Raw genomic sequence first — 25862 nt, forward strand, 5'->3', positions numbered from 1 at the left:
TCATGAAGAGCCTCTCTGCTTTTTGCTGAATCTTCCTCTGTTTACCTTCATTCCAGTATTCTTCACTCTTTGCTGTGCTGTTAAATGCAGCAAGTGTTGAAAAAGCCAAAATGCAAGATTACCTATATTACAGTCAACCCCTGATTTTACTGCCGGCTTGAAAGCAGTCTGGAGTGTGTGGTGTCTGGAATGGTATCTTGCTGTGGCAGTATTTGCTGGAAAGAATCTGCCACCAGTGCCTTTCAGGAAGATTGCACAGCCCCACTGTGCACCCCGTGTTAATGTCCTGTTGTGTGGAGGCACTCTGTATATTCCTCTACAGGGGAACAACATCATTGCTCTTGGCTGTGGCTTCTGGTACAATGAGTAAGTGAAAGAGATAAGGTGAAACTAAACTCCAGTGAAAAGAATGATCCCCTCACTTCAGTATAATCCCTGCCATATATCTGCCTAACAGCATGTTTCCTATTGACAAAATGCAAATGACATTTATTTTTCTGGTTTTGATTTGCTTACAGAAAGCAGCAGCAGTCTAATCCGTGCAGCAAACACTGAGTAACTTTATCTTCTGTATAAATTTTTATTATTGCTGTATAAAGCACATCAAAGAGCCCAGTTTGAATGGGAGAAAATCACACTTTAAGTAAATGGTTATAAAAGCTGTTATTTTTCACTTGAAGTGATTATCTTCTAGGTTTCTGGTAGTGATTATGGGAAATTTCCAACTTCAAATAAATAACCATGACTCCTATCCATCTGTCATTCCTGAGCCCCATCTTCTGCCCCCACTTAACTGTCTTTGAGGCTTACCTAGTGGAGGGCATGTGACCAAAGCTACGGGAAAAAGCAAATACACAGTCTTCTAGAAAAAGAAACCTCTCAACTCTGAAGGAATGGCAAAATCTCTTCCAATAGACCTAGGCCATGACTTTTGAAAATGCTTGTGTCCTGTGGTTAATTAGACCAGTATGTTAGCATGGGTCTCCAAAATACTGTGAGAGTGGTGAGAGCTCCTGGACAGTCTGAAGGGTGTTGCTGTGGCTGCCCCATGGTGTGTTGTGTTGTCATATATATGGTAGATGAAAATCAGCTGATTATAACCCAGCCTGCTGATACTCTGAACTCAAGGCTCTCTTTCATTTTGTTTTGTTGAAATTGTTTTTTCTAACAGGGTACAGTTCTGCAATATGCACCTGGTGAGGAATGAGTTGCCTTTCTCCTTAAAGATTCAGGGATGTTCAAAGTTCACTTTGCATCATGTTTTGTCACCCAATACACATGGTCTTTATGTATGCCCTCTTTCCAGTCTCACTCTTCTCTTTGTTAGATTTGCATGTATTGGAAGAGGTTACCATCTATTTCCAGGTGATGCTTCTGTTTCAGAATACTATCCCATCTTCACTGTCTGTGTGCTGTCATTACCACCTAGTACAGTCACTTCCCTTTTCTTAAACTGTTGCCTTTCCTTGACTCTGATTGTCTTCTGGTAATTCTTCTCCTAATTTTAACTGTTGATTCAGTGTATTTAGAAAAACATTATTGTTCCTCTTCCAGATTTTTAGGAGCCTTAGGAGAGAGGTTTCTGGTCTCCTGGTTTTCTTTTCTTAGGTCTAGACTTCAAAGCAGGAGCTGAGTTGCCTTCCTAGGGTAGAGATGTCTACAGATCTGTCTCTTGTCTAGATTAAAATCATGGTTATCTGTCATCAATCTCCTCACACTTGAAAATTAGCTCAGTGTTGTTGAGTGAAAGTTTATGAGTTATTTTTTTATTGTTAAGGACATTGTTGATGTTTTGTTTTGCTACTCTGTCTTGCATCCCAGCCTTTCTTGGACTTGGTTCCTCTGTGGAGCCTCACACCCAGCTGTCTATTCCAGGCTCTTTTTGAGGTGTAACCTTTTCAAGTAGTCTCAGAGCCCAAGTTCTCCCCTCATTACCAGTACCACAGCTTACCTTCTCCTCCTGATGTGCTGTCAGATCCTAAATGCAAACTCTCCAGATGGGAAAGTCCCTCTGCCATCTCCATCATCAAGAAGATAATCATTATCACCATTTCATCTTGGTTTGCTTTCTCCACTGTTATTACACAGTGAGTTTGCTTTCAGAGCCCTGCGCTTTTTGTCTCTAGCACACCTTTGGAATCGTCACTCGCCAGTGCCGAGGGATACACTTGGAGCAGGTACTGGCTGTGCAGTTGCAGTGAGAGCTGCAGGTTGTGTCCTGCGTGAGAGAAATGTTGGGAGCCCCAGACAAGGATGGGGCTGTGACCTGGTGCTGACCCCAGGAACCGGCACTGGCCAGGTGACCGGACACTGGCACATAGCAGGAGCCAAGGACTCAGGTATAAAAGCCCAGGGATTCCGTTGTTCAGGCTCCCTCTCCAGAGGCACCAGCTCAAGCTGGTTTTGTGTTATGCATCACGATTAAATGACTTAAAGGAACCAGAGATTTGGGACTCTACGATGGGAAACCAGGGTTTATCCGGTAAGGAAACCCTGTCTGACTGTGTGAGTGTGGGGTGTGCAGGGAGTCAAGTAGGGCGCCCATCAGGTCACTGTAGCTACCCACTGTGTAGGGGCTTCAGTCCCAGCAGTGAAAGCGTCTGGTCGTAGGAGTGTGACTGCCAGAGTGACTCCTGGGTAGTCAGACAGGAAAGTTTCTGTAGCACCAGTAAGATGTCAGTATGAGAAACTAGCCTTCACCATTTACATGTATGCTGGGACACAGAGTGGCATGTCTGGTTCTGACATGCAGCTTTCCTTACTGGGGAAGACTTGGATATACAGCTACCAAGAAGAAATTAGTGTTCTTCAAAACTTTGGTGCTTAAATAAGCAATCGTGGCATGGTTGTTAAAGACAAACAACTATTAGGAGACTAAGTGGTGTCTATTGCAGTTGAAAATGGCAGAAGTATTTGCTTTAGGTTACCTGACTTAGCCTGAGAAAGGCTACAGTCCTTGATGTGTTCTCAATCTGGTGGGGGCATGTGTGTTCCTTTCTCTCTCTTCTGTGATGGCATAAGCTCTTGAAACTTTGTGGTGGGTTGACTCAGCACTGAGAACTACAGCTGTAGGTTAACTTTTTTTAAAGCTTGCTGCTCACCTGTTGGAGTTTATGCAGTAAGAGAAAGACAGGAATTTATAGCCAGGGTTGAAGAAAGATGGGGCTATTTGCTCTGATTTAGATCAGCTTAAATCCTGTTGAGGACATGTGCCTTTAGGTAATCACAGCCATGTACACAAAGCAGCAGTTAGTTTGATATAGTGCTTCTGCTCCTGACCAGTGATACCATTCCATACCGTCATCATTGCATGGATTTGGACTCTATGATCTCTGTAGGTGCAGAGATTGTCATTTTGTATGGTTGGGTTTTTTTTTTTCTCGCTGGCTGAAACACTGTTTTGCCTACCAGTTAATATCTGTTTATTGTTTGTTTGGGTTTTTTTTTTCACATAGCTCTTGCTTAAACTGCATTCACTTGCAAAGGTTGATTCTATGTCTGATATGTGTGGTGAGACGTAAGACTACAGAAATATTAAATATTCTAAAAGTGCTGAGTGATTGATCATTGGAGGAGGGGCAAGATGCTACTTCATTAGCATCCTGCTGAAGCATTTTTTCTGCCCTTCTGTTTTCGTACTGCTGCATATTTGGGCATTGTTGTTTTTGTATGCTGGGATATAAAAGAGGGGGGAGTGTGTCCAGTATCGGCTACTAACTCCAAAGGACTTTAGTGGGTTTTATGCCTATAAGTTAGAGCATACTTTAACCACTGCCATAGTGAAATGCTCCTAGAGAAACTGACATTATGGAGGTCTTTTTTTCAGAGAATTAACACTTTTACAGCCTCACAGTTAACTTCTGGCAGTCCTTGTGATTACTTCTCATTGGTGCAGTGCTTTAAGGGGTTGTCATGTGACACAACAGAACAGCTTGAAGTACCACTTGCCTGTGGGGAAATAACCTAATAGTGAATTCAGTTGTTTTCTCCAGACAGAAAACTGTGGGATTTTTCTTACATCATGTGTAAGGCCTAGATGAATTTGCCCAGCTAGTAAGTCTGAACATCCCAGAGTTTGCACAGCTAACCATCTTCTCTGAAGGCCCTGAAACGCAGGTAATTCAGTACATCTTTTTGAACAAGAAAATGTGGTTAACAGCAGCCTTTTATGACCCCTTGCATCTGCACAGTGCAAAAAAAGTCCTTGCAGAAACAAGTCTCAAAGAGCAATTAAAAGCTTTTGATCTTTGAAAGTAAATTTTCTGGTTCGGTGATTGGGGAACTCGAACTTAATTGTGGTAGATAGGCTTTTTATTGACATAGAATATCATGCGAGGAAATTTAAACCTTTAAAATTTAGCCCCTGCAATTGTTAGAAAAACAGTAAAATAACCATAGTGTTTCTTGTTAAATGGAAGGGGTTTTTTTCATCACTTCTGTTGCTGTTTGTTACTCCTTTAAATTTGATGCTGAATGAATCAAACTCAGTCTTGCTGCTGTTGCATTTCAGGCATGATCTCAGTATTTTCCGGGCAGAATGTCAGCTTGGCCTGTTTTTTGGGAAATTGGAGTAGTATGATGGATCACATGAGCTTATTATCTTCTTGTTTACCCTTACTCCCCAATTAATTTCTCTTAGGTACATCTGTTTGATACGAAAACCGATGGCAGGTAATTACAAGTGTATTGTTAAATGAAAGACAGGAATAATGAAATCTAAATTCTGTCCCAAGATTTCTTGTAGGTCTTCTGCATTATTGTGCATAAATAATTTAGTAATTTGTTTTTGTGAAGACAAAAATAATGTTTTCCTCAGGGTGGTGTTATAGCAGCATGCCATAGAATCATAGAATATGCTGTGTTGGAAGGGACCCATCATGATCATCAAGTTCAACTCCTGGCTCTGCACAGGCCACCCCGGGAGTCACACCCGAGAGCATTGTCCAAACACTTCTTGAACTCTGTCAGGCTTGGTGCTGTGACCACTTCCCTGGGGAGCCTGTTCCAGGGCCCAACCACCCTCCGGGTGAAGAACCTTTGTCTAATACCCAACCTAAACCTGTCCTGATATGGCTTCAGGCCATTCGCTTTGGTCCTGTCACTGGTCACCAGAGAGAAGAGATCAGTGTCTGTCCCTCCTTTTCAACTCCTGGTAAGTTGTAGAGCACAAAGGTCTCCTGTCTCCTCCAGGCTGAACAGACCAAGTGCCCTCAGCCCCTCCTCACGTGGCTTCCCCTCAAGGCCCTTCACCATCCTCATGGCCATCCTTTGGACACTCTCTAACAGCTTTATATCATTTTTATATTGTGGCTCCCAAAACTGCCCCAGCACTCGAGGTGAGGCTGCCCCAGTGCAGAGCAGAGCAGGACAATCCCCTCCCTTGCCCGGCTGGCCATGCTGTGCCTCATGTACCCCGGGGCACGGGTGGCCCTCCTGGCTGCCAGGGCACTGATGGCTCAGATTCAACTTGCCAGTGAGCAGGACCCCCAGGTCCCTTTCCACAGCACTGCTCCAGCTTCTCATTCCCTAATCTACACACACAACCAGTGTTGCCCTGTCCCAGGTGCAGAATCCAGCACTTGCCCTTGTTAAACTTCACACAGTTGGTGTCCTTCAAAGGTATTAAAAATAAAATGTTTTTATCTTTCCTGCTTCTTTAAGGAAGCAGTGTGGATAGCTTTAGCTTGGATAAGAACAGCATAAAATCTCCATTTGACCTTCTTGCTGGGGAATGCTTCTCTTTCGAGGTGCATTAGTTCAGTAATCTAAAGTATTCCTTCCTGCTTATTTCTGCTTCCTTTTTCTGTTTAAACTCCAAACTGGTTTGGAGCTGTGTTCACTCTGCACTGTTAATGGCCCATAGCCTGTTTCCCTTCCACCACACTAAGTGTGGCGAGAGCCCGCAGACCTGCGGGATGTATTTTTGGTGTGTACTCAAGCAGCTGCACTGCTGCTGAGACAAGCAAATGTGGAAGCTTTAGTGAAATGTCCAGTCCCCCAAATATAGAATCGAGCCACAAAGTCTGCAGGATTAAAGTAAGGCTGTTCACCTTGGCTCACTTCCTGCACATGTTGTTGCAAGGAAAAAGCAAATGGTTGTTTAAGGGAATGATTTAAAAGATTATATTTAATTAAGGTGCTTGCATGGCTAAGTGCTGAAATGCAGCCACCTACTACAGGGAATGTGCCAATTGCTTCGACTAATGCTGTAAGATAGAAGAAGATACTCTGTTCTATGGTGGGGACCCTGATGGATTAATTGATCTCCAGTTCAACAAAGGCAGCTTTTGCAGCGAGGAAGTAATGGGTGAATGATGGGCATTGGATAGTAGTCAGTATTCCTTGCCACAGTAGTTTTTCTGTCTAAATTAAAAGAAGCTATTCATTCTAGTGCTCTGAGAGGGTTTTCCCATTGTCTTTGACTTCCCTCAGTAGTATTTAGCCTTTAATTTGAAGTTACCGTAGGAGTTTCTGATCTTTTGGCTAGGACTGATCCATTTTAAATCTTGAAAATGCCAGATACCAAATATACCACATCTCATGGATCGTGGCTGGAAAACTGAAGGAGGGAAAGTTGAACCTGATCAATGAGCAGTTGCTTGAATAATCACTAATTTACCTGCTGCTTCAGTGAAGAAACATTTTTCAGCACTTGTATTGCAGTGGGACTATCAATCTGCCTTTACAAATAACCCTCATAACTTCTAATATAGCATAAGCACTGTAAACATCAGGCAGTTTAAATGAGGATAGGGATTAAAACTGTTCAAGAGGATTTGAGTTGTCAGATAATCAGTAGCAGGTGTCCTTTACTTGTGGCAGATGGCTTAGGTGTTGTCAGAGGTTTTACTGCAGAGCAAGAGAGAGCTTGTCTTATTCTTTGCTTCCCAAAGCCAGCCTGAGTATGCACTGGCATGCTTTTCTTCTGTTCTGGCAAGGACCTTTGCAGCAGAGCATAGGAAAGCAAATCAAACTGAAGACTGGCATTTATGCCAGTATGTATATATGATACACTTACGAACCTTCAGCTGCAAACAACTTTTTGAGTAATACCAGAAGTGTTTATTTGAGAGATGGAAAGTACACTTCATCTTCTTTGATGTATTTTCCTTACCTTTTTGGTGCTGTTAATGAGCAATCTTTTAATACCCTACGTGCTTGAATTCAGTATGGGCACCTTTGTCTTCAAAACTAGTGCCTTGTTTTTATTTTAACAAGGGGTGAAGTGCATGCAGTAAAGAGGTTGAGCAAGTTTGTTCCACAGTCTCTCTGGGTGGCTGTGAGACTCCTGACTTTCTCCCATAAGCACAGATCTTCTCTGCCTTGTGTTTCAGTGCAGTGAGTGTTAAGCCAAGTCTGCCTTAATGCCACTGGTGTTATCTTGCTGACAACGTACTTCTATTGCCAGTGAAGTTTGTGCACGCACGTGCAGAACTGAAGTTTATAGGCAAAGCAGTTTCTTCGTGCTTGGCTTTTGAATTCCTCCTCTGAGTGCATCACCTACATTAGTAGGTCTGTGTGAAGAAGACATGGCATGAATCAGATGCTTCATGTCAATATAAAGAAGTTGAAAAAGAAACATCTGTGCTGAAGGGCTAAATTTACAGAAGCAAGTGGACCTGTAAGTAGTTTGTGTTCTCTGAGGAATCAAATCTTTTAATAGCCTACCAGTCACTTGACACTGCTTATTTGCAGTCTTAAGACCACAGAGGAACATCAAAAAGTGCTTGTTCAAGTCTGCTAATATTGCTCGCTTTTCCTTAGTTGTGATGTGTTTTCCTGGTGATCAAATATTGGCAGGTATTGAAGGTATGTCTTTTTGATGCCATCTTGCTGCAAATTCCAGCGGCTGACTCGCTGTAGTCTCTCTCCTTTTGTTTTCATAACTTTTTGCAGATTTCAGTAGAGTTAAAACAGATTTCTGATGTGTTTATATCAAACCTGGTGTGGATTTGTACCTGGCAAGGGTTTAAGCAGAAATAAAAAATGAGTATGGAGTATAATGTGTGCATGGTATGACAGGAAAGTATCATTAGTAACCATTCAGCCTCACAGCTACATACCAGCCTGATCAAAATAATGCTCTTCACATATGAAAAGCTTTAAGCAGCAATCCATTGAAAGTATCCAGTGAAGATCCTGTGATTCGCAAAAAAGACATGCCAGAGGTTTGGTAGTGAAGAGTTCATGCTTCATCCTTGGTGATACTTTTTGCCAAGAGGCTGAAGTTACTGGCATTGTTCATGAGGGCATTGAACACATAAGTGTCTTGTATTTCTTCCTCAAAACCTCCTTGGCCAGGCTGATTGCCTGTTTGTACTGATTATACTTTCTGGTATGGAGCTGTGTGTTCAGTAATGATCTGTTCTGTAATGTGCACAGTTCTCTGGAGTGCTTTCAGGTAAAGGTGGTTTTGTGAAGGATATCCTTGAGTTGCTTTCTTAATACAGTGTGAAGTGCTTGCTCAGTATGACTTGTCCTTTAATTTATTTTTCCCTGATTCTTTTTCAGGAAATATTAAATATTTAGATACCAACATTTTTGGATGTGGCTGGTAAAACAGATTGATTTTCCTTACTCAGTCCCCTTCAGAGTGAAACATGAGTCCGTTTTTTTTACATTCAGCCCAGATGGTATGCTGCTTAAAGTGAGCAATGTGTTGCAGTGAAAATGGACTACTTTCCCCTTCTTTCCGTCCTCCTTTACTTAACTGAACACATCCATGTAGCTCCTATTTGGGTTGAATTCAAAATTAATCAAAGAGGCTGCAGGGTAAGTATGTCAACTGTTGGAATGCCAGCTCTGCCAGATTGAAGGAGTTTCTGCTCCTGCCAACAGACAGTGCAGCTAGTTGGCTACACAAAACCTGACATCTTTATGGACCTTGTTAGAAAATGGACACGAGGATGTGGTTTGGTCCTTTCTGTGTCTGTCTTGAGTGTGTCTGTAACGCTGCCTCTCCTTGTGCGTGCACAGCCCTGCACTGGGCTGTGTGCTGAGTGGGCAGGAACGTCGCATTCCTGAGGGCTGGGAGCTGAGGACTGCACTGAGGATTTCTTTGAGGGTTTTTTAAAATCCATTAGGAGAGACTTGCAAAGTATGAGGGAAGCAGAAGGAGTAATACCATTTAAAACAGTTCCACATGTGCCATTGTTTTGACAGTTTTTTATCCACCAATGGATTTTTTGGGCATGGAGTAATGCACGAAACAGGTTTCTAGATGCATTGGCTGTGGCTCTCAAATTGCTCTCTGTAACATGCAACTCTCCTAGGAGGTGATGGAGGTCATGTTTTAAGAGAAGTATTGGTTTCTTTGAAACTGGATTGAGTCAGAGTTCCGTGTTCCCATTCCGGAGCAAAGCTTGGGTAGGGCTATCTGCAAGTATCTTGATTTTCCACTATCTTTTGTTTGTTTGGTGAAAGGATTATTAATAGATCCTTGCTTTAAAAGAATATTTGGGATAAGGTTATTGTATGACAAAGGAAATCCTGTAAACAACTCACTGGGTAACAAAATTTGATACCTGTTCCTGGAATGTTGCTTCAATCTAACAGGGTAGAAGTATGGTATTTATTTAAAGGAGTTTTTGAAAGGAACAGGGACTTGATAGTGCTTTTTTAGGGAGGTTGGTTCTTGTTCGTGCTTTTTGCTTTTTGAAACTCTAAAAATTTCTACAATTAGTTAGCTTGGTCTAAATTTTTTTCATTAAAGGAATATGGAGATCATGGCTAGAACTTTTCAGGCAAGATAACAACAGTAGATCTGATGGGAGCTGAGCTTTGGTTATTCTGCCCAGGAGGTGTTACAGTGCATCCAGTTGTTACGTTTTCACTCAGGAACACCAGGATGCTTCATGGGGAAGAGGCAGTTCTGTAGCTGGGGCGGGTAGCTGTGAGACCTGCTGTTGGTTCTTAGCTAGCAGCTTGCCCATGTCGAGAAGTCTCACTTAAATGCTCACAGAAGGACTTTTCATTTTGAACAGGTGCTACTTCCACGTGGAAGGGAGCAGGGTGGATGAGAGATACAGATATGAGGTTAGATAAGAAGGTAGTGTAGAGCAATGGAGAGAGATGCCGTGAGATTGGCACCTCTTTGTTGTTGCAGCCTAAATGTACTGCCTTAGTTGCTTAAGTTCTGAGAGAGCAAAAGCCTTGGTAATTTCTAGTTCTCTTGTCAAGCTTGAATAAGCTCTGTTTTATAGCAGAGATTTATTCTTAGCCAGGGCATTCCAGTTTTGTAATATCTGAGAACTTGTAAATTCTAGTGAAAGTTATGGATATTACCAGGAAAGTCTTCCAGTAGTACCATACTGACTGGAAAGCTGCTTTTGAGGAGGCTGTGGAGAAGGGAGTTAGAGTCTGCTGTTGAAGCTCTTACGTACTTTATGACATAGAGTACATGGTATATTGACTGAACTTCTACATTGCAAAGAATACTGAGATATCTCCTTCCTATCTTGATCTGACAATGGCAACCTGTAATTTTGCAATACTGTGGTAGATTTCCTCCAGAGGTGGTGTTCGTGCACTGGGAGTTATTTGCTAATAAAAGGTTGTGTAAATGCTGACAGCTTCACTCTGCAGCTCTCTGAGTGTGGTGGTTTTCATGTGGTCATTACTTAGCAGGTACATGTCAGTGATACAAAGACTGATCTGAATGTGTTCAATTACTGTTGTAAGGGGGGAAAACGCCATAAGCAACAACGAAGCCCTCGCTGGTTGAACATAGAAGTGCAGAACTCGGTTAACAGTGATGCTGTAAGGCTGCACTAGCCTTGGGGTGCCTATTGACGAGCACCGTATTCGTTCAGTGCTTCATGGCAGGAGTAGCCAAGGATAAACTGTTGCCATTGCTGATTTAAATGCAGGGACTCAGGCACAAGGCAAAGTTGGGGTGTAGCATTTCCCCAGGAGCTGCTGGGAGCAGTGAGGGTCCTGCCTGACTGGGCTGGAGCTGAGCTTGTTCCAATGTGCTGTAGGCTGTAACAGTGTAGAGAACAAACCTGCTTTTATCTCCATGGGAAGAACAATGATGCAGGGAATGAAACTGAGGTTTGAATGACACTCCTAAAAGATGTCTAATTACCAGCCACATGCCTGGGCATGCTTTTTGGTGGCCATCACTCTCTCTCTTTAAGGTGCTACAGCAGGAGAGTTACAGGTAGCTCTGGGTGTGTGGACAGTGGCTCAGATTGCCCCGTTGCCTCAGAAGACCTTATTTCCACCTTTTTTTTCTGAACTACATTATCTTTTTAACAGCTCAGGGCAAATTTCCATTAAGGCATCTGCTCTGTGCTGGTACATTCTTGAAACATCCCCAGGAAAGTCAGCCATTTGCAAGAAATAGCCTTTGAAAGGAAATACATTGTTTGAGACAGACATAGGCGTAAAGAGCCTACCTCCCTGAAGCGTTCCTCTTGTGTCTTTTGAAGTAGTGATGTGAATCTTAGCAGTTTTGCCTGTGTCATGGATGGAGCATTTTGATACGTTGTGGGGGAGGAAGGGAACTGTCTACATCTGGCTGATTCAGGAGTTTCTGAAAAGCCTCATGCACTAATCATGCTATAAAGCTTATTATTTTGGTAGATGTGTTCTCCAAAGATGCCTGTAGAAAGCAAATTCCTCCCAGGGACTTCAGGAATGCTAGGAAAAAGGTCTTACCTGAAACTTCTTATCCTGATAGTTGTGATCTGCTCTGTGCCCTGTGCAGCACTGAAGAATGGGGCACTCTCCATGTTGTGTTCATAATGGTTTTCCTTGCCCTTGGTGTTCAGGCCTTCCTGGAAGAGGAAGGAGTTGGACTCCAAGAGCAACAGGAAGCAGCATGGTGTAGGGGTTGGGCAGTAGGTTGGGCAGAACCAACCACAGCTCTGCAGTTCCAAAAACTTCCCCCAGAGTTCCAAAAATAATGTGCTTATTGTCAAAACAGATAAATGATAAGTAAATGGTTAAGCTTTGTGTCAGCTTTGTTTGTTCTTCCTGGTTCTGAACCATGAGGGGTATGCAGGTTGGCAGGGAGGATGTTTCTGTGACACCTCCATCCTTACCTGGGAAGGTTTGTATTTCCGGGATTTTTGCCTACTCAAGTGCATGTTGCCTGGGACTAGTCTGGACTATGACAAGAAGACAAGGGGAAGGATACTATTTTTCTTACTCTCTGCCTTGTCTTGTAGCTTCCCCCCAGCTCTGTGACAGGTCATGCCATTTTTATGCTTATTAAAGCCTTTGAGTGTCATTATCCTTCCTTCACTGAAATTTGTTTCTGTGATACCTGCATTCCAAAAAACAATGCACAAAGTGAGAAAAATGGTAGATTAAAATTACTGACTAGTGCTGTGTTTAACTGTGAAGGCAAAGCTCTAGATTTCTTTTTCTCACTGTTCTCTTGATTTCCAGTCTGCTACTGGCAGACTCAGTGTGCCAGCTGCCTTACTAGCCTGTGGACAGATGTATGCTAGGGGACTGTATGAACACCAAGAAGCTCAATTCTGACTTTGATCAGCAGCACTGTGTTTAAAACTTAATTGAAAACCTGGTATGAATGTCAGTGTGTTACCTTGTGCACAGCCCTTGGCTAACAAGAACAACAACAAAGTATTCTGCAAGCTAAGAACTGATCTGACAAAAGCATGGGAGGATAGAACTGAGTTCATGGGAGGATGTAGCCTCATCTGTTTTACTTCTGTTTAGACTGACCCTGTGAAGAGGAGAGAATTTTTTTTAAACAAACATTGCTTTGACCTGAGTATACATAGAGGCCACATGTGTGTTCTTAGAAAGGAAATAGCAAAAGGAAATCTGCAAAATAGAGTGTGAGAATGGAGAACAGATAAAATGAGAATTTAGGAAAAAGAAGGTGCTAGCAAGTACCATGCTCGGGATACTGATAGGATAATGACAAAATAACCAGGGTCAGGGTCCATTTGTTTCATCTTCATTCGACCACTGATAAGCATCTTGCTCCGTGCTGCCTTTGTTAAATCCTCAATAAACTTACCTCTCTTTCATTTGTTGCAGACAGCCAACTGTTGCCTGGGAATAACTTCACGAATGAATGCAACATTCCTGGAAACTTCATGTGCAGTAATGGACGCTGTATCCCCGGGGCCTGGCAGTGTGATGGGCTGCCGGACTGCTTTGATGACAGTGATGAGAAGGAATGCCGTAAGTGACCATTGCTGTGGCCTTATCATGCTTTGTATCACAGGCCTTGTCTAACTAGTGTTACTGCTGTGTTCTGTAGTGTGTGTTGGAGAAGGAGCAAAGCTGCTGCCGCTTTCCTCATTTAGATCTTGTTGAAAAATACACACAGGCTTTATTGTTTCAGGTCTTTAGTGTTCTTCAGTGTCCAATTTTATTACAGCACCTGGGGAGGTGCCCGAACAGATGGATAAATTGAGATGGACTTGACTTAAAATTCTTCCAATATAAGAGTGATGCTCTGTGATTTTTAGGGATCCTGCATGTACTGCTTCAGCACACCGGTCTAGTGCTATAAGCTGACCTTCACTGCCATCAAACCTAGTTCCTTTCATTTCAGAATTGTTGACTGTATCCTGTGATTTTTGTTCTCCCCAATCAAAATGAACTCTATGAACTTTAATAATAACTTTCTAAAAAATAGGCTAAAATAATTTGCTAATTGGTGTTTTTAAGTTAGAACTTGTATTCTAGAGAGCTAAAAAAGTCTGACCTGGTTCTCATCTGTTTCATCTTTTTCTTAGCATTAAGTAAGATTTAGTTAATGTTACTCAGCCATAACATGATACTTTCTAGCCTACATGTGTTAACGAGACAGCAAAATTATGCTGTAGCATAATGCTGTGATTTGAAATCCAGTTGAGAGTGAAAGAAGTAAAATTTCATGTGATTCTAGAGCAGCTGAGAAATTTCTGAGACGTTACTGGTTTTCATGTAGCAAATGTGGTTTCTTTATGTGTGTACTTTACAGAAATTTTCATTACACTTAAACTGAATTTATAAGAAGCTTACCTTTCCCAGGATACTTCTAAGACAGCATTAGCCTTGCTTATGGAGCAGAAGGAAAAAATAAGAGCTTTTTTCAAATTATCTGACTAGAGATACAGTGTGTTGTTAAATGCTCTTGCTTTTTAAATTTGATTCCTTTTCTTTAACCCCAGTAATCCATCGCTTTTAAATAATGGGGCTTTAATAACTGTGCTGTGTAAATCTCCATGTGTAGTTTTGCTTTCAGCCAGTGAGCTTTTTCACTTTCTAAAGAATTAAAAGTATCTGTATGAAGTATCTAATGCTTTGCAGTCTTTATAAATCATCAGGCTTGTGTTGCAACATTGAAGACAGGTTAGTTTAATTTTTTTTCACACTTAAATGTTAACATTAAAGGATAGGCCTGTTACAAGGCTTGATCAGCGTCGTGCATATCTGTTTAAACCCTAGCAGAAATTATATCAGTGGCAGCTTTGGCAAGAATAAAAATATCTTAAGTTCAGCCTGTACCTTTCAGTGAGATGTTCCTGATGACAACAACTGTGTGACTCAGGTTCCTCGTTACTTTGCTCCTGAGCAGACTGCTGGCATTACTTTTGGTGTGCTTTTTCTACTTTTTAAAACAAGCTGATTGATGGTACTTCTTTGTATTATTAGGATACACACCAGGAGTTTTTGTGTCTCTAAGAATGTTGTCATTGTCTGCCTTGCATAAATTTTCTTTCATTTGATACAATTAGATGATGTTTATGAAGATTTTCTTAATGAAGGCTGGACTGGGTATTTACTCAGGAATCAGTAACAGGAAAATATGCTTTGTGACTCCGTTCAAAAATTTCCTTACCAAAATCAGTTTGGTCTGGTGAATTACAGACAGTAATAAACATAGTAACTGACAATAAAATATAAATAGCTGTAAATGGCAGTTCATAAAAGCTGTTCTTGTCACCACAGACTCAAATAAACCTCAATGATGTAGGCTGTGCTGCAGCTATGAATTTTAAGTTGCTGCAGAACGGTCCTTCCTGGGTTGTTTTCAAGTACTTTTATCCAGCTTGATTGGCTGACAGTTTCTGGAGGAGCATCCTTTTGATCCTGCACAAATTGATGGAGATAATTAGACTGATCTTTCCTCTTGCCATACATCTATCTGCTATTGGATCGCCCTCACAAATGTAAAATTAGCATACAAAAGAGACTTGCAGGGAGAGCAATCGATTTGAATCCTATGCTGGCCTACTGTTAACAGGTCAGATAAGTCAAAACAGAATGGAGGTAGTGCTCGTTTGAATCTCCACATTTGTAATGTTTCCAACCAGTCTTTTGCATTATAAAGTAATCAAAAGTTGGATGGGCTTATACAGACCAAATCTGGGGTCAGATTTGTTCCTAGCTCAGAGAAAAAAGTGTTGAAAAGCAGCCCTATACATACAAAATTTTATTTTTTAAATTATCTTAAGCTAAACTTTGTTACTTTCCTTCCACTGGAATAGGGCTCTACTTCCTAGAGCTTACCTTGCAGCGAAATTAGAGTCCTTTGTTTCTGCTGTGATTTTGCTTTGCAGTAGCTGAGCTGTTGATGGTGAACACAAAGCCATAAGAGTTGCATTAGCAGCATGAAGTGGCTAAGTTCCCAGTGTGTCACTACTCGCAGCTGTACTTTAAGCTGTTTTGTCTGTGATTCCTCCTCAAGTAACTATTTCACATTGAGAAGTGTTAACCTTGCTTAAAAATGTCTGTGTGTAAGAGTTTGGTTACAGGGTTTGTTTGTTGTGAAGATGAGTATGCTGTGTTTTGGCATGCCCATGAGGATGTAGTCCTGCACACGTGTGTGGTTATGTGGAAAGTCTTTCTCTTTTGGTTTGTCTTACTGTTGGACATCCACATTCAACCATATTTTATCAATTCTGTTGCTGTAGCATCTCATCCTGTCTGTCCCCATTTAAACAGGAAAACTTGGAACTCAGGGTCTGGTTCTCATTTTTTGTGGTCAGCAAGTAGAAAAGTGATGGTCTGGCTGTGAGGAGGAAATAAGATGCAAAGCAGAATTACCTGCACATTGTCCATCCTTGTCTTACCTCTTCCCTGTCTTGCTTTTGTCCCTTTTCTGTCTCCTCTTCTGCAGGACCATCTCTGTTAACCACGTCACTTTGCTTGTGGCCTTTCTCTTCATCTCCCACACTTGTCAGAACCCACATGCCCACATACCATCTGTCATCTTCCATGCTTCCTCTGTACCCTTACCCTTACCTTAACGCTTCCCATGCCAGCTGTCTTTGTGCTACGGAGTGCACAGAACATTTCTCATACCCTTGCCTTCACTCATGGTGATGTGATGATTGAAAAATGTTACCTGGTTTTATCTGGGGAGGAGGTTCGAGGAAAGGCATGGAAGGGAGGGAATAAGCTGAGACAGTGACTTCTCATTGTTGTAAATAAGAACCACTTCTTGAAGAACAACCTTGCTTTTTTTTTTCCTGCAGGCCAATAATTGAGCTCGAAAAGGATTAGTTTACCGTATCAATGTGAATGTTTTGTGAGTACTTCCAGTTCTCTGTAGTTTGAGTAATGTGCTATCATCAGTGTATCTCCCAATGGAGAGCTGCTTTGTAGTTAATCCCCTTGTCTTCTGATTCTCATCGGCTGGATTGCTCCTTAGCCTGTGTAGTCCAGTACCTGTCATGCCTGTTTCTTTGAAGTATTGGTATTACAACTGCTTTACACCTGTGTGAATGATTTTTAAAGGAAGCTGAGGCTCTTCTTAACAAATGCAGAATCTTAACCAACAGGACTTCCCTGTGAAGCTTGGAGGGATTGCATAGATCCTAAATCCTCCTCTGCTTGCACACCAGGCATTACAGATAGCTGGGGTTAGTGCTTGCCCTGGTCGGGTTGGGAGCTGCATGCTGTCAGCACTCAGTTCTTTCTGTTACCAGATATGGAAGATCCAAAATTTTCCAAAACAGAGAGCCTGAATGGAAGAAGCCTAGAAATGTGTACTTGCATGTTTTGAAACGTTTCGAGGTAAATTAATTATCTCTAGTGCTGACTTTTATACCTACCTGCTGACCTATTCCTTTGAAGCCAAGACCTGCATCTCGCTCTTGGAAGGATTCTCATCTTGAGATTTCAGAGTGCACTAATATTCTTAGTTAAGCTCCTAATTTACTCTGTTATCTCTGTTTCCTCTTTCCTTTGCTCTTTGTACACCTTTGTATTAGATTATTACAGAGAGAACATTGTGAACACAGAATGGCTTTTGTCACTAATGAGCAGCAGCTAGTGGGGAGATGGCATGTGCTGCCTTTGTCAGCTAACAAGCAGCAGATGGTGGGGATTCAGAGCATGGCACATCATCCACACTAAGTGCCTGGCATGACAGCAGCCAGAATTAGAGACATACCAAATACCCAGGAGTCTAGATTTTCCTTCATTGCTCTTCTGAGGGATGCCAAATTTGTATGTTCAGCTATGAGCAAATAGTGGCACACAGTGAATCAGTGACTAGCTCTGTTAATCCAAGGGCTAAAGAGTGGGCTAGAAAAAACCTGTATGCAAGGATAGCCTTGAGGCAGTGTGTTCTCATGTCCGAAACCTCTGTCTCTCTTGTTTCTGTTTCCGGTTGTCACCACTGCTCATTCAACACAAACGTAAAGGTAAAGCAGGTTTCTGAGTCAATGCTAGAAGTTGTGACTGGGTTGTATAGATGTCTGAACAATGGGGCATCATCCATGCTTGTAAGGATGTGCTGGCAAAACACTCCTGGGCTGGCTAGCAAGAGCTGGTCTCCAGGAACATCCAGAACTGTGGTAATAAAGAGCTCATCACCAGCAATCCATCGTCATCTAACCTTGCTCTGATCGTCCTTCAGACAGAGCAAGTCTCCTCCATGGGGAAGAATGTCTTTATTAAATGAAGTGCTGCATGAAAATGGTCCATTATAACTAGGATTCCCCAGACAGGTATTGAAGCCACCTGCCGAGCAGGCGTCCACCAAAGGTCAGTTTTGTCTCTTTGCCTGAGACACATGTGCTTGCAGGGAACCCAGTGCAATCAGAACTGAAAGTTTTATAATACTTGCAGTCCTGAGTTGCACTGAGCATGGTGTGGTGAGGCAAGCTTTTCTGCAGCTTCATAGCAGCAGGCTAACTCATGGTCCTGAACACTGTGACTCATATTTGGACAATCTGAGAAATCTGTTTAATCCAGGTGTCTAGTAGATCTGGTAAGAGCATTTCTGTTTCTGTGTCAGGGAATTGAAGCCCTTGGCACCCCTGCTGAAGCCAGAGTCCTGGTGACAAACACCCTCAGAACTCCTGCACCTGGTAGGCTGAGTGCCATTGTGCAAGGATGAAGGTGTGAGATGGGAATGCTTTCTGGTTATGGTTGCGATCATGCTTCTATTGCTGGTTTTGCCAGCATTTTTAACTGTCTTTGTCAGGTTAGTTGAATAATATTTGAGATAGTCCTGTAATTACTTGTTCATTGCTGATATGTTGGCATATTAATCTTTGATTTAATCTTCTCTTGTGTGTCTCTTAACTATGTTCTTGCTTTTACCCTGTAGATTTGGAACTGTGTGTTTATATATAATAAACATGACCTATTTTGTCATGTTCCATTCTGTATCTGTCTTTCTATGTTGAGTATGTTTGCATTTCCATTTAGTCTATCTGAATAGACACAGAAGGTTTTGTAAAAATGCTTTATAGTCTCAGGAGATTTTATAAATCTGGTGTCGTCAGGGTGTCGAGTGCTGGGCTGGGAGATGTGGCACAGCTAAGCCTGCATCATTCAAAGTATTTGTATCTGCACACTTGCTCTAAATCTTCCTTGTCTCTGCACTGATGGAGACTCAACCTGGATTAGCAGTATATTGCACTTTGAAATTGCAGCCCACGGTACCATTTTTAAGTTTCCCCGTGGTTTGCTATACCTTATTTTCCTTATGTTTGACATCTCCAATATAAAGCTTTCTTACCAGACAAATGTTTACTGCTCCCTCTGGTGTTCACTTGCAACAGGCGTTGGAGCTCCCCCCGCGGAGGAGCGGCGGGGCCGCGGGTTTGTCATGATCAGTTTCACACGGCGGCGGAGGGGAGAGAAAGTCTTTGCAGGGGAGTGCCAGATGAAACCTACGCTCTGCAATTAGTAGCCCGGGTTTCCTAGATCATGTGAAGAATGTTTTCCTGTGCTCTAAACCCTTTCATCTGGGAAACTGAAACTCTTCGAGAACAAAGGCAGATTAGGTAGGTTTTCTTCAGGTGAATTTTGACTGGCTTAATTTTCAGTTTCAGCATTCAGTTTCTACAAAAGAGGTAGTTTTTTAACAACTGCATCTGAGAGCTGTAAAGTATTTAAAAAAAGAAAAAAATCCCACTGAAACCAAAGTCATGTCTGAGGAAGTTGGTCTGTCATTGGAGAAGCTCTTGAGTGCAAGAACTCGTACACTGGCTGGCACGGGCTGCAGTAGGGAGGAGGTGGATTGAGTGGGGACTGCAAGAGCTTCAAAGCCATGTCATATGCTTGGAAGCCTCAAATGAGAGCTGTCAGACTGCCTTGTCCTGCCCTCTTTGATGTAGGGTATATTTCAGGAGGTGGCTTTTAGATTTGTTGCTGTTCAATGCTTTAAAAAAAAAAACCAAACAACATAAATCATGGAGTTTGCCCTCAATCAAGATTATGCTTTGAGTCTGCTCTACAGGAAGCTCACAAGTTGATATACTAAGGCACATTAGGTATCCATGCTTTTCACTTTATAAGTCCCAAAATTATAATGGAGGCAAAGGCAAAATTTATTACTAAAGGTTCATTACTAACAACCTAAATCATTCTGGTGGCAGTCTGAATTTAGATGTGTGTCCTCTCCTTGCATTACAGTTTGCTGTGAGAGCAGTCAAAATCCTAACTTCCACACTGCTAAGAATAAGTAACCAGCTTTAGTAGGCACTTTAAAAGACAGAGAAAAAAGGTCTTGTAGAGACAATGAGTTCTGCAATCTTTATAAGCTATTTAATGCGTGCTTGTTATGATAGTACAGTTATTACAGCTGAAGACATTTTGCTTGGATTTAACCACTCAGCAGGGTCAGTCTAATGAATGGCTTTCATGTACAGGAGCAAAGAGCACAAAGTAACTCTGGCTCCTATCCTTTCAAATACTAGGCTTTCAGTTCAACAAACAGAGCTCAGTGCACTGAAGAATGAGATGCAGTGTTTTGTTAAAAAGAAATGTCTGCCCAATTCAGAAGGGGTTGTCTAAACCACTTGAGATCTAGAAACACAGCAGTGGGCCAAGACTTGGGCAGGACTAATCCTACCCATCAGTAAAGATTACTGACATGGAATTAATATTCAGTAGCCCCAGAAAATTATTCTGAAGCATCAGTTAAAGCCAGGTGTAGACAAGGGATAATTCTACAGAAAATGAGGGGCAGGGTAATATTTTCAAGAAATGTTTTCAGATTCCTGGGATTAAGATTCAGCCTTGCGTACCTGCAACAAGTTTTTGGACTGCCCCATCATGTGTAAAGGTGAAGGCAATCTCAGCTGTTGCAGTCTGTAGCTGCTAGCCAGGTTCATTTTTAGCTTTGAGAAGTCCCCATTGCTGATAAGTTGTATTCTGTCTTGCTAGTAAACAGCATATAGTAGTGTGAGCTAAATAGCTGTGAAGTGGACTTGTATCAAAACTCACTACATTTTGGAGAAGATAAGTATTCATTAGTTGCTTATTTGCAAGTAAGTGATTTAGTGGCCTGACACTTAAAAAAACCCCTAAATAAACCCAGAAAATCCTAAAAGGGGAACTCCAGCATCAAGACCACTTTTTCACATCTGAAGATTTTGTTACAACCTTATGATTGTAAAACGATTCAAAAGTATTAGACCTGAATTTGTAGTCTTTAGTTCATCAAATCTCTCTTTACTACTTTGGGAAGTGTGGAGTGGCTGTGATAAGGTTCACAGTACTTACCAGAGGTTTAGGTGGCTGTGAGCTTTGGTCATTGTGTGTAGTTGTGGAGGTGATGACAAGCCTCTGCTGCAAATGGATGTGTCCCAAGACAGATGAAAGGTTGATACAAACAATGAAGCTAGTTGTCAAATACTGATGGATTTGAAGTGCTCTGTAATCCCCTGTGAGCATGAAAGAGGGTGATACAGGCACAATGAGTAAGGTAAAGGCATAAATATAAAAGCAGTACATTAAAATAACTAGTATAATTACAGCAAATTGAATACTTCATAGCTCTGAGTAGTGCTAAAATCTATGTGAAAGGTGGAACTGTGAGGCTTGTGGCGTTTTTTGAGAGTATGATCTGGGAGTTTGACTTTCCTTGTAAACAGGACTGTCTACCTACCTTTGTGGTGCCCTGCCTTACACTACATCTCCATCTAGTGCATTTTAAATGCTTACAGAGAAAACAAGATTGTAAGGAGTCACAGAATCTCAGTATCACAGAATGATTGGAATTGGAAGGGATTTCTGAAGGTCATAGTCAAACCCCCCTGCTATAGCAGGTTCACCTGGAGCCAATTGCACAGGATCATGTTCAGGTGCCTTTTTAATATCTCCAGAGAAGAAGACTTGAGAACTTCTCTGACCAGCACTAGCTCTGGACAGAGTACTCCCAACACAGCTTCACCAGGGCAAGGTAGAGAGGAATTGGCTTTTGTCCAGTCCTCAGGTACCTCTCCTGTTCTCCATGATCTTTCAGAGATGATGGAGAGTGGCTTCACAATAGCGTCTTTCAACATGTGTCGGTGCATCCCATTGGGGCCCATGGATTTGTGGGTGTCAAGTTTGCCTGATGTCTAACCTGTTCTTCCCCAGCCAAAGCAAAGTAAACTTTTCTCCAGACTTTCTCTCTTGCTTCCATGGTTTGGGATTCCCAAGGGCTGGCCTTAGTAAAGACTGAAGCAAAAATGCATTCAGTATCTCAGCTGTCTCTGTGTTCTCTGTCACCAGGGTCTCCACCTCATTCCCAAATGGGTGGGCCCAGATTTTCCCTCGTCTTCCTTTTCCTACTGATGTGCTTGAAGAAGCCCTTCTTGGTGTCCTTGACATCCATTGCCAGTTAATTCTAAATGGACCTTAGCTTTCTTGTCGCTTCCCTGTCTACTCTGACAGTGTTCCTATGTTCCTCCCAAGTGGCTTGTCCCCTTCTCCACCTTCCAGAATATTTCTTTTTGTTTGAAATTTGCCAGAAGCTCCTCGCTTATTCATGCAGGTCTTCTGCCCCCTTTGCTTGATTTTTTATTCATAGGGATGCACCTGCCCCCTTTGATGCATCCCTATGAATAAGAAATCAAACAATTTTGAGGTTGAAGGAAATGTTACTTGAGTATTAACCAGCTCTCTTGGACCCTCCTACCTTCTAGGGCCATAACTCATACGTTTCTTCCTCCAGATTCCTTTGGCCTTGAGGATGCCAAAGTTAGCTCTCATGTAGTCCAGGCTGTAATTCTAGTTACTGCTGACTTCCTCCACTCAGGATCTTGAATTCCACAGTCTCATGTTCACTGCAGTCAAGGCTGCCCCCAGTCTTCACACCCCCAGCCAGTCCCTCCATGTTTGTCAGTGCAAGGTCCAGCAGCACACCTCTCCTTGATGGGTCCTCCACCACCTGTGTCAAAATGTTACCATCAGTGCTGTGCAGGAACCTCCTGGGCTCCTGTGTGCCCACATGAGTTGTTTTTCCAGCCGAGATCAGGGCAGAAGTTCCCCATGAACACCAGAGCCTGTGACTGTGAGGCTGCTTCCAGCTGATGGGAGAATTCCTCATTGACTTCTTCTTCCTGACAGGGTGGCCTCTAGCAAACACCCACAGCAGTGTCACCCACGTTGTCCCTGAATTTTACCCATCAGCTCTTTTCTTGTTCTTCACCCAGCCTGAGGCAGAGCTCAACAGAGCCCGGCTGCTCTCTCACATAAAGTGCAGTTCCACCACCTCCCCTTGCTGGTCTATCTCTCCTAAAAAGGTCGTAGCCGTCCTTGACAGCGTTCCAGTCATGTGAGCTGTCCCACCATGTCTCTGTAACTGCAGTGACATCGTGGACACAGACCTCTCATTCTGCCTGGTTTGTCCCCATCCTGTGTGTGTTGGTCTACAGGCATTTCAGAGAGGTAGTTATTCCTGCAGGTTTCCCTGGAGGAAGGGGTGCAGGAGGATGTACCAAAGCCACAGACACCCCTGAGATGGTTTTCCTTCTGTATCTCATCTTGGGAGGCAGATAAGGAACATTTTTTGTTGCTGTGGTTGGCCTGGTTTATTCCCCTGCTGGATGTGGTGTAGTGAGTGTTGCCACTTTGAACCTCACACCCTGAGTCGTTCAGTTTAAAGCCTGCTCACTGAATTGGCTGGTCTTTGCCAAAGATCCCCTTGCCTCTTCTAGATGGATCCCTTCTAGGTGAATCCCTTACAGGACTATACACAGGGATTATTTCTATATTGGCTACTTTTGGTGGGGGGTGTGTTAATATATGGAAAGAGAAGATTTAACAGCAGGGCTTCAACTTAGGAAGAGAGACACATTCTACCAGAATTAGCATCCTGAAAAGATCATGGCAATGAAAAGCTGCAGTCAAAGTAGATTTTGCATATTAATAGCGTAAGCATTGTCATGTGCTAGGATTTCAGGCTGTCAGGTGTTGTGCAAACAACAATCATAGAAAACTGTACAAAACCAATCTTTAGGTGTCTCATTCTTATAATCCAGTAATAATTTGTATAAAAATCTAATGACATTAACACCTCTTTTATTTTTCTAGATAACTAGAATATATAGCAGAAAGCTAGGAATTTCTCAATAAAAGTAGTTGTATGTTTTGTAGTAGTTGCACATCTATGCATAGAAAATGTCTGGACTTCTAGTCACATCTCATAATCACTGAGTGCTTTTAAGTCTTCTTCTGTGTTTCTTGCTGCTTCCTGTCATCTCCTGGCTGACCTGGAATATTTCTTGCAGGTAGGTAAAAAACATCAGAATTCTTAAGCAAAGCTGAATATTAAACAATGCATGAAATGAGCATCTGCATTAATTGGGAAGATGCTGCAAGGCAGCTGCTGATCTTTTTGCCACTTACTCCAATGGCTCTCAAACTTGGAATGTCAAACTGGAATTAGCTCTTGTTTTCACTCGTGATTAAGCAACCAAATACTTACTAGTTATAATAAGATTTGTAATTAAGTGACCATGGTGAATGTTTCATTTGAAGCTCAATTACACATGAGTAAGGGCAAGTGCGATAGCTGCTTATGTTTGATAGCTTTTTATGCAGGGAGATCAAGAGGGTTTGTGGTGCTAATTATTTAATCCTCATGATGGGGGTCAGTAAATAACCCAGCTGGAGAGCTTGGAATTGGACAGGTTTAACAGTTGGATGGAATCAGTGGCACAACTGAAAGAAAAAGAACAGGTCGGTAGTGTCTCAGAATGGAGTGAGGTATTGTAGCCCATCAGACACACAGATGTTCTGAGGAGCACTGCTACTGAAGTGCCTTAAGCGTGGTACTCTGTCCTGTTTGTTTGCATCCTGAGTAACTTAACAACTCTGAAATTGTGCATACTTTGTCCTTTAGTATGGTGTTATTGTTCAGGTTGTTTAGTGAGTAGTAACTTCTAAAATACTTCTCTTAGTGAGAAACTGCTTCACTGAATGTCTGAAATCCAAGGTTTTTGTCTGTGCTCTCTTCTGACATCTTGTCTGCTTTGTGATGATTTTGAAGGACTAAAACATAGACTCCTAGACCATGAAAGATTACTTTAGGGCCTTACTGTCTGGCAAGAGGTAAAGGCCACTGACTCATAGTAATTCAGCTCTGAAGTGCTTTCTTTTTTCACCCTTTTAGAAGGAAGCCATTTACTCTTCATGGCAGCAGTCTCCCTTGGCTTTTTTTGCTTTAGCATTGGCCTTTTTCTCTTACTGCTAACTGTAGTGTGAATATTACTCTTGTTAGTGGGTGATAGTTTATTGTGTTGGAGGCAACCCCTGGTGCTTCCTACTGGGCTAATTTCGCTACTTAAAAAACCATAAAATTGCTTCCTTTAAAATAAAGCACATTTTAGGCTCTTTTTCTCTGTGTTTGCATTAGCAGTTTAAGAGTAGCAACTCTTTCACCTGCCTGGTTAAACAGGGAGCAAAGTCAGGAGTGACCCAAGGGCTTTTTGTAGGTGGAATGAACACTCTGCAGTTGGCTGTGTTTTGTATCATAACTCATTAAATTAAATAGTTGTTTTGTTTTGAATTGGAGAAGTTCTGGCATAGTGGGCTGTTGGGTGTGTTTTATACTGGGAATATAAGTGCCAGCTTTTTTCTTGATAGGAAAAAGCAAGCAGAGGAAGTGAAACTTCTCTGTGTTGTTCTGCAAGATGACCCTGTTCCAGAGCTCTGTGAGCCAACAAATGATGCATTTGCCTTCAGTGCTAATGCAGCTGAGTGACTGCAAGTAACAGTGGCTTTCCCATTGGGAACAGAACTGAAAATACTGATAGGGTCCAAACAGCAGTTAACTAACCCAAAATAACTGTAAGTGTTAACAGGGTTAGGGTTTATATCAGTTCTTGGGGTAAAAGGAATCATATCCTGGTGCCGTCCTGCTTGTGTTACATAGTGTTGTCAAATCAATCCTTCTTTGTAAATTAAAGTTAAAACCTTTATCTCCTTCACATAAAGCCTTTACTGAAATGTTGCATCTCGCCATGCATTCATAAAAAGAATGTGGTTTTACAGTGCTCTCTGATGTGCCTGTGGCATCCCTTAACTAAATTAACAACAGCAGAGAAGTTTAAGGCTGTTGATTATCAAAGTCAGGAAAGTACCAATGGCTTTGCAGTAATGCAGCATCTGCACACAGTGGTTTCTGTCTGGAGAGCTGCTCTTGTCGCGTGCAAGTA

The 25862-nt window shown here is 42.1% G+C and overlaps 1 protein-coding gene across 1 annotated transcript in view; it reads left to right on the forward strand.

The window, feature by feature from the left end:
- LDLRAD3 (low density lipoprotein receptor class A domain containing 3) overlaps positions 1 to 25862 on the forward strand; it is a gene marked incomplete at both ends in the record, with an annotated part of 102852 nt that overhangs the window by 21817 nt on the left and 55173 nt on the right. The window contains one exon of the mRNA XM_082284267.1: positions 13018 to 13164. Coding sequence (XP_082140393.1) covers positions 13018 to 13164 — 147 coding nt within the window. The remainder of the gene's footprint in view (positions 1 to 13017; positions 13165 to 25862) is intronic.

Source organism: Coloeus monedula (genome assembly GCF_965178545.1).
Source record: "Coloeus monedula genome assembly, chromosome: 6".
Lineage (NCBI taxonomy): Eukaryota > Metazoa > Chordata > Aves > Passeriformes > Corvidae > Coloeus > Coloeus monedula.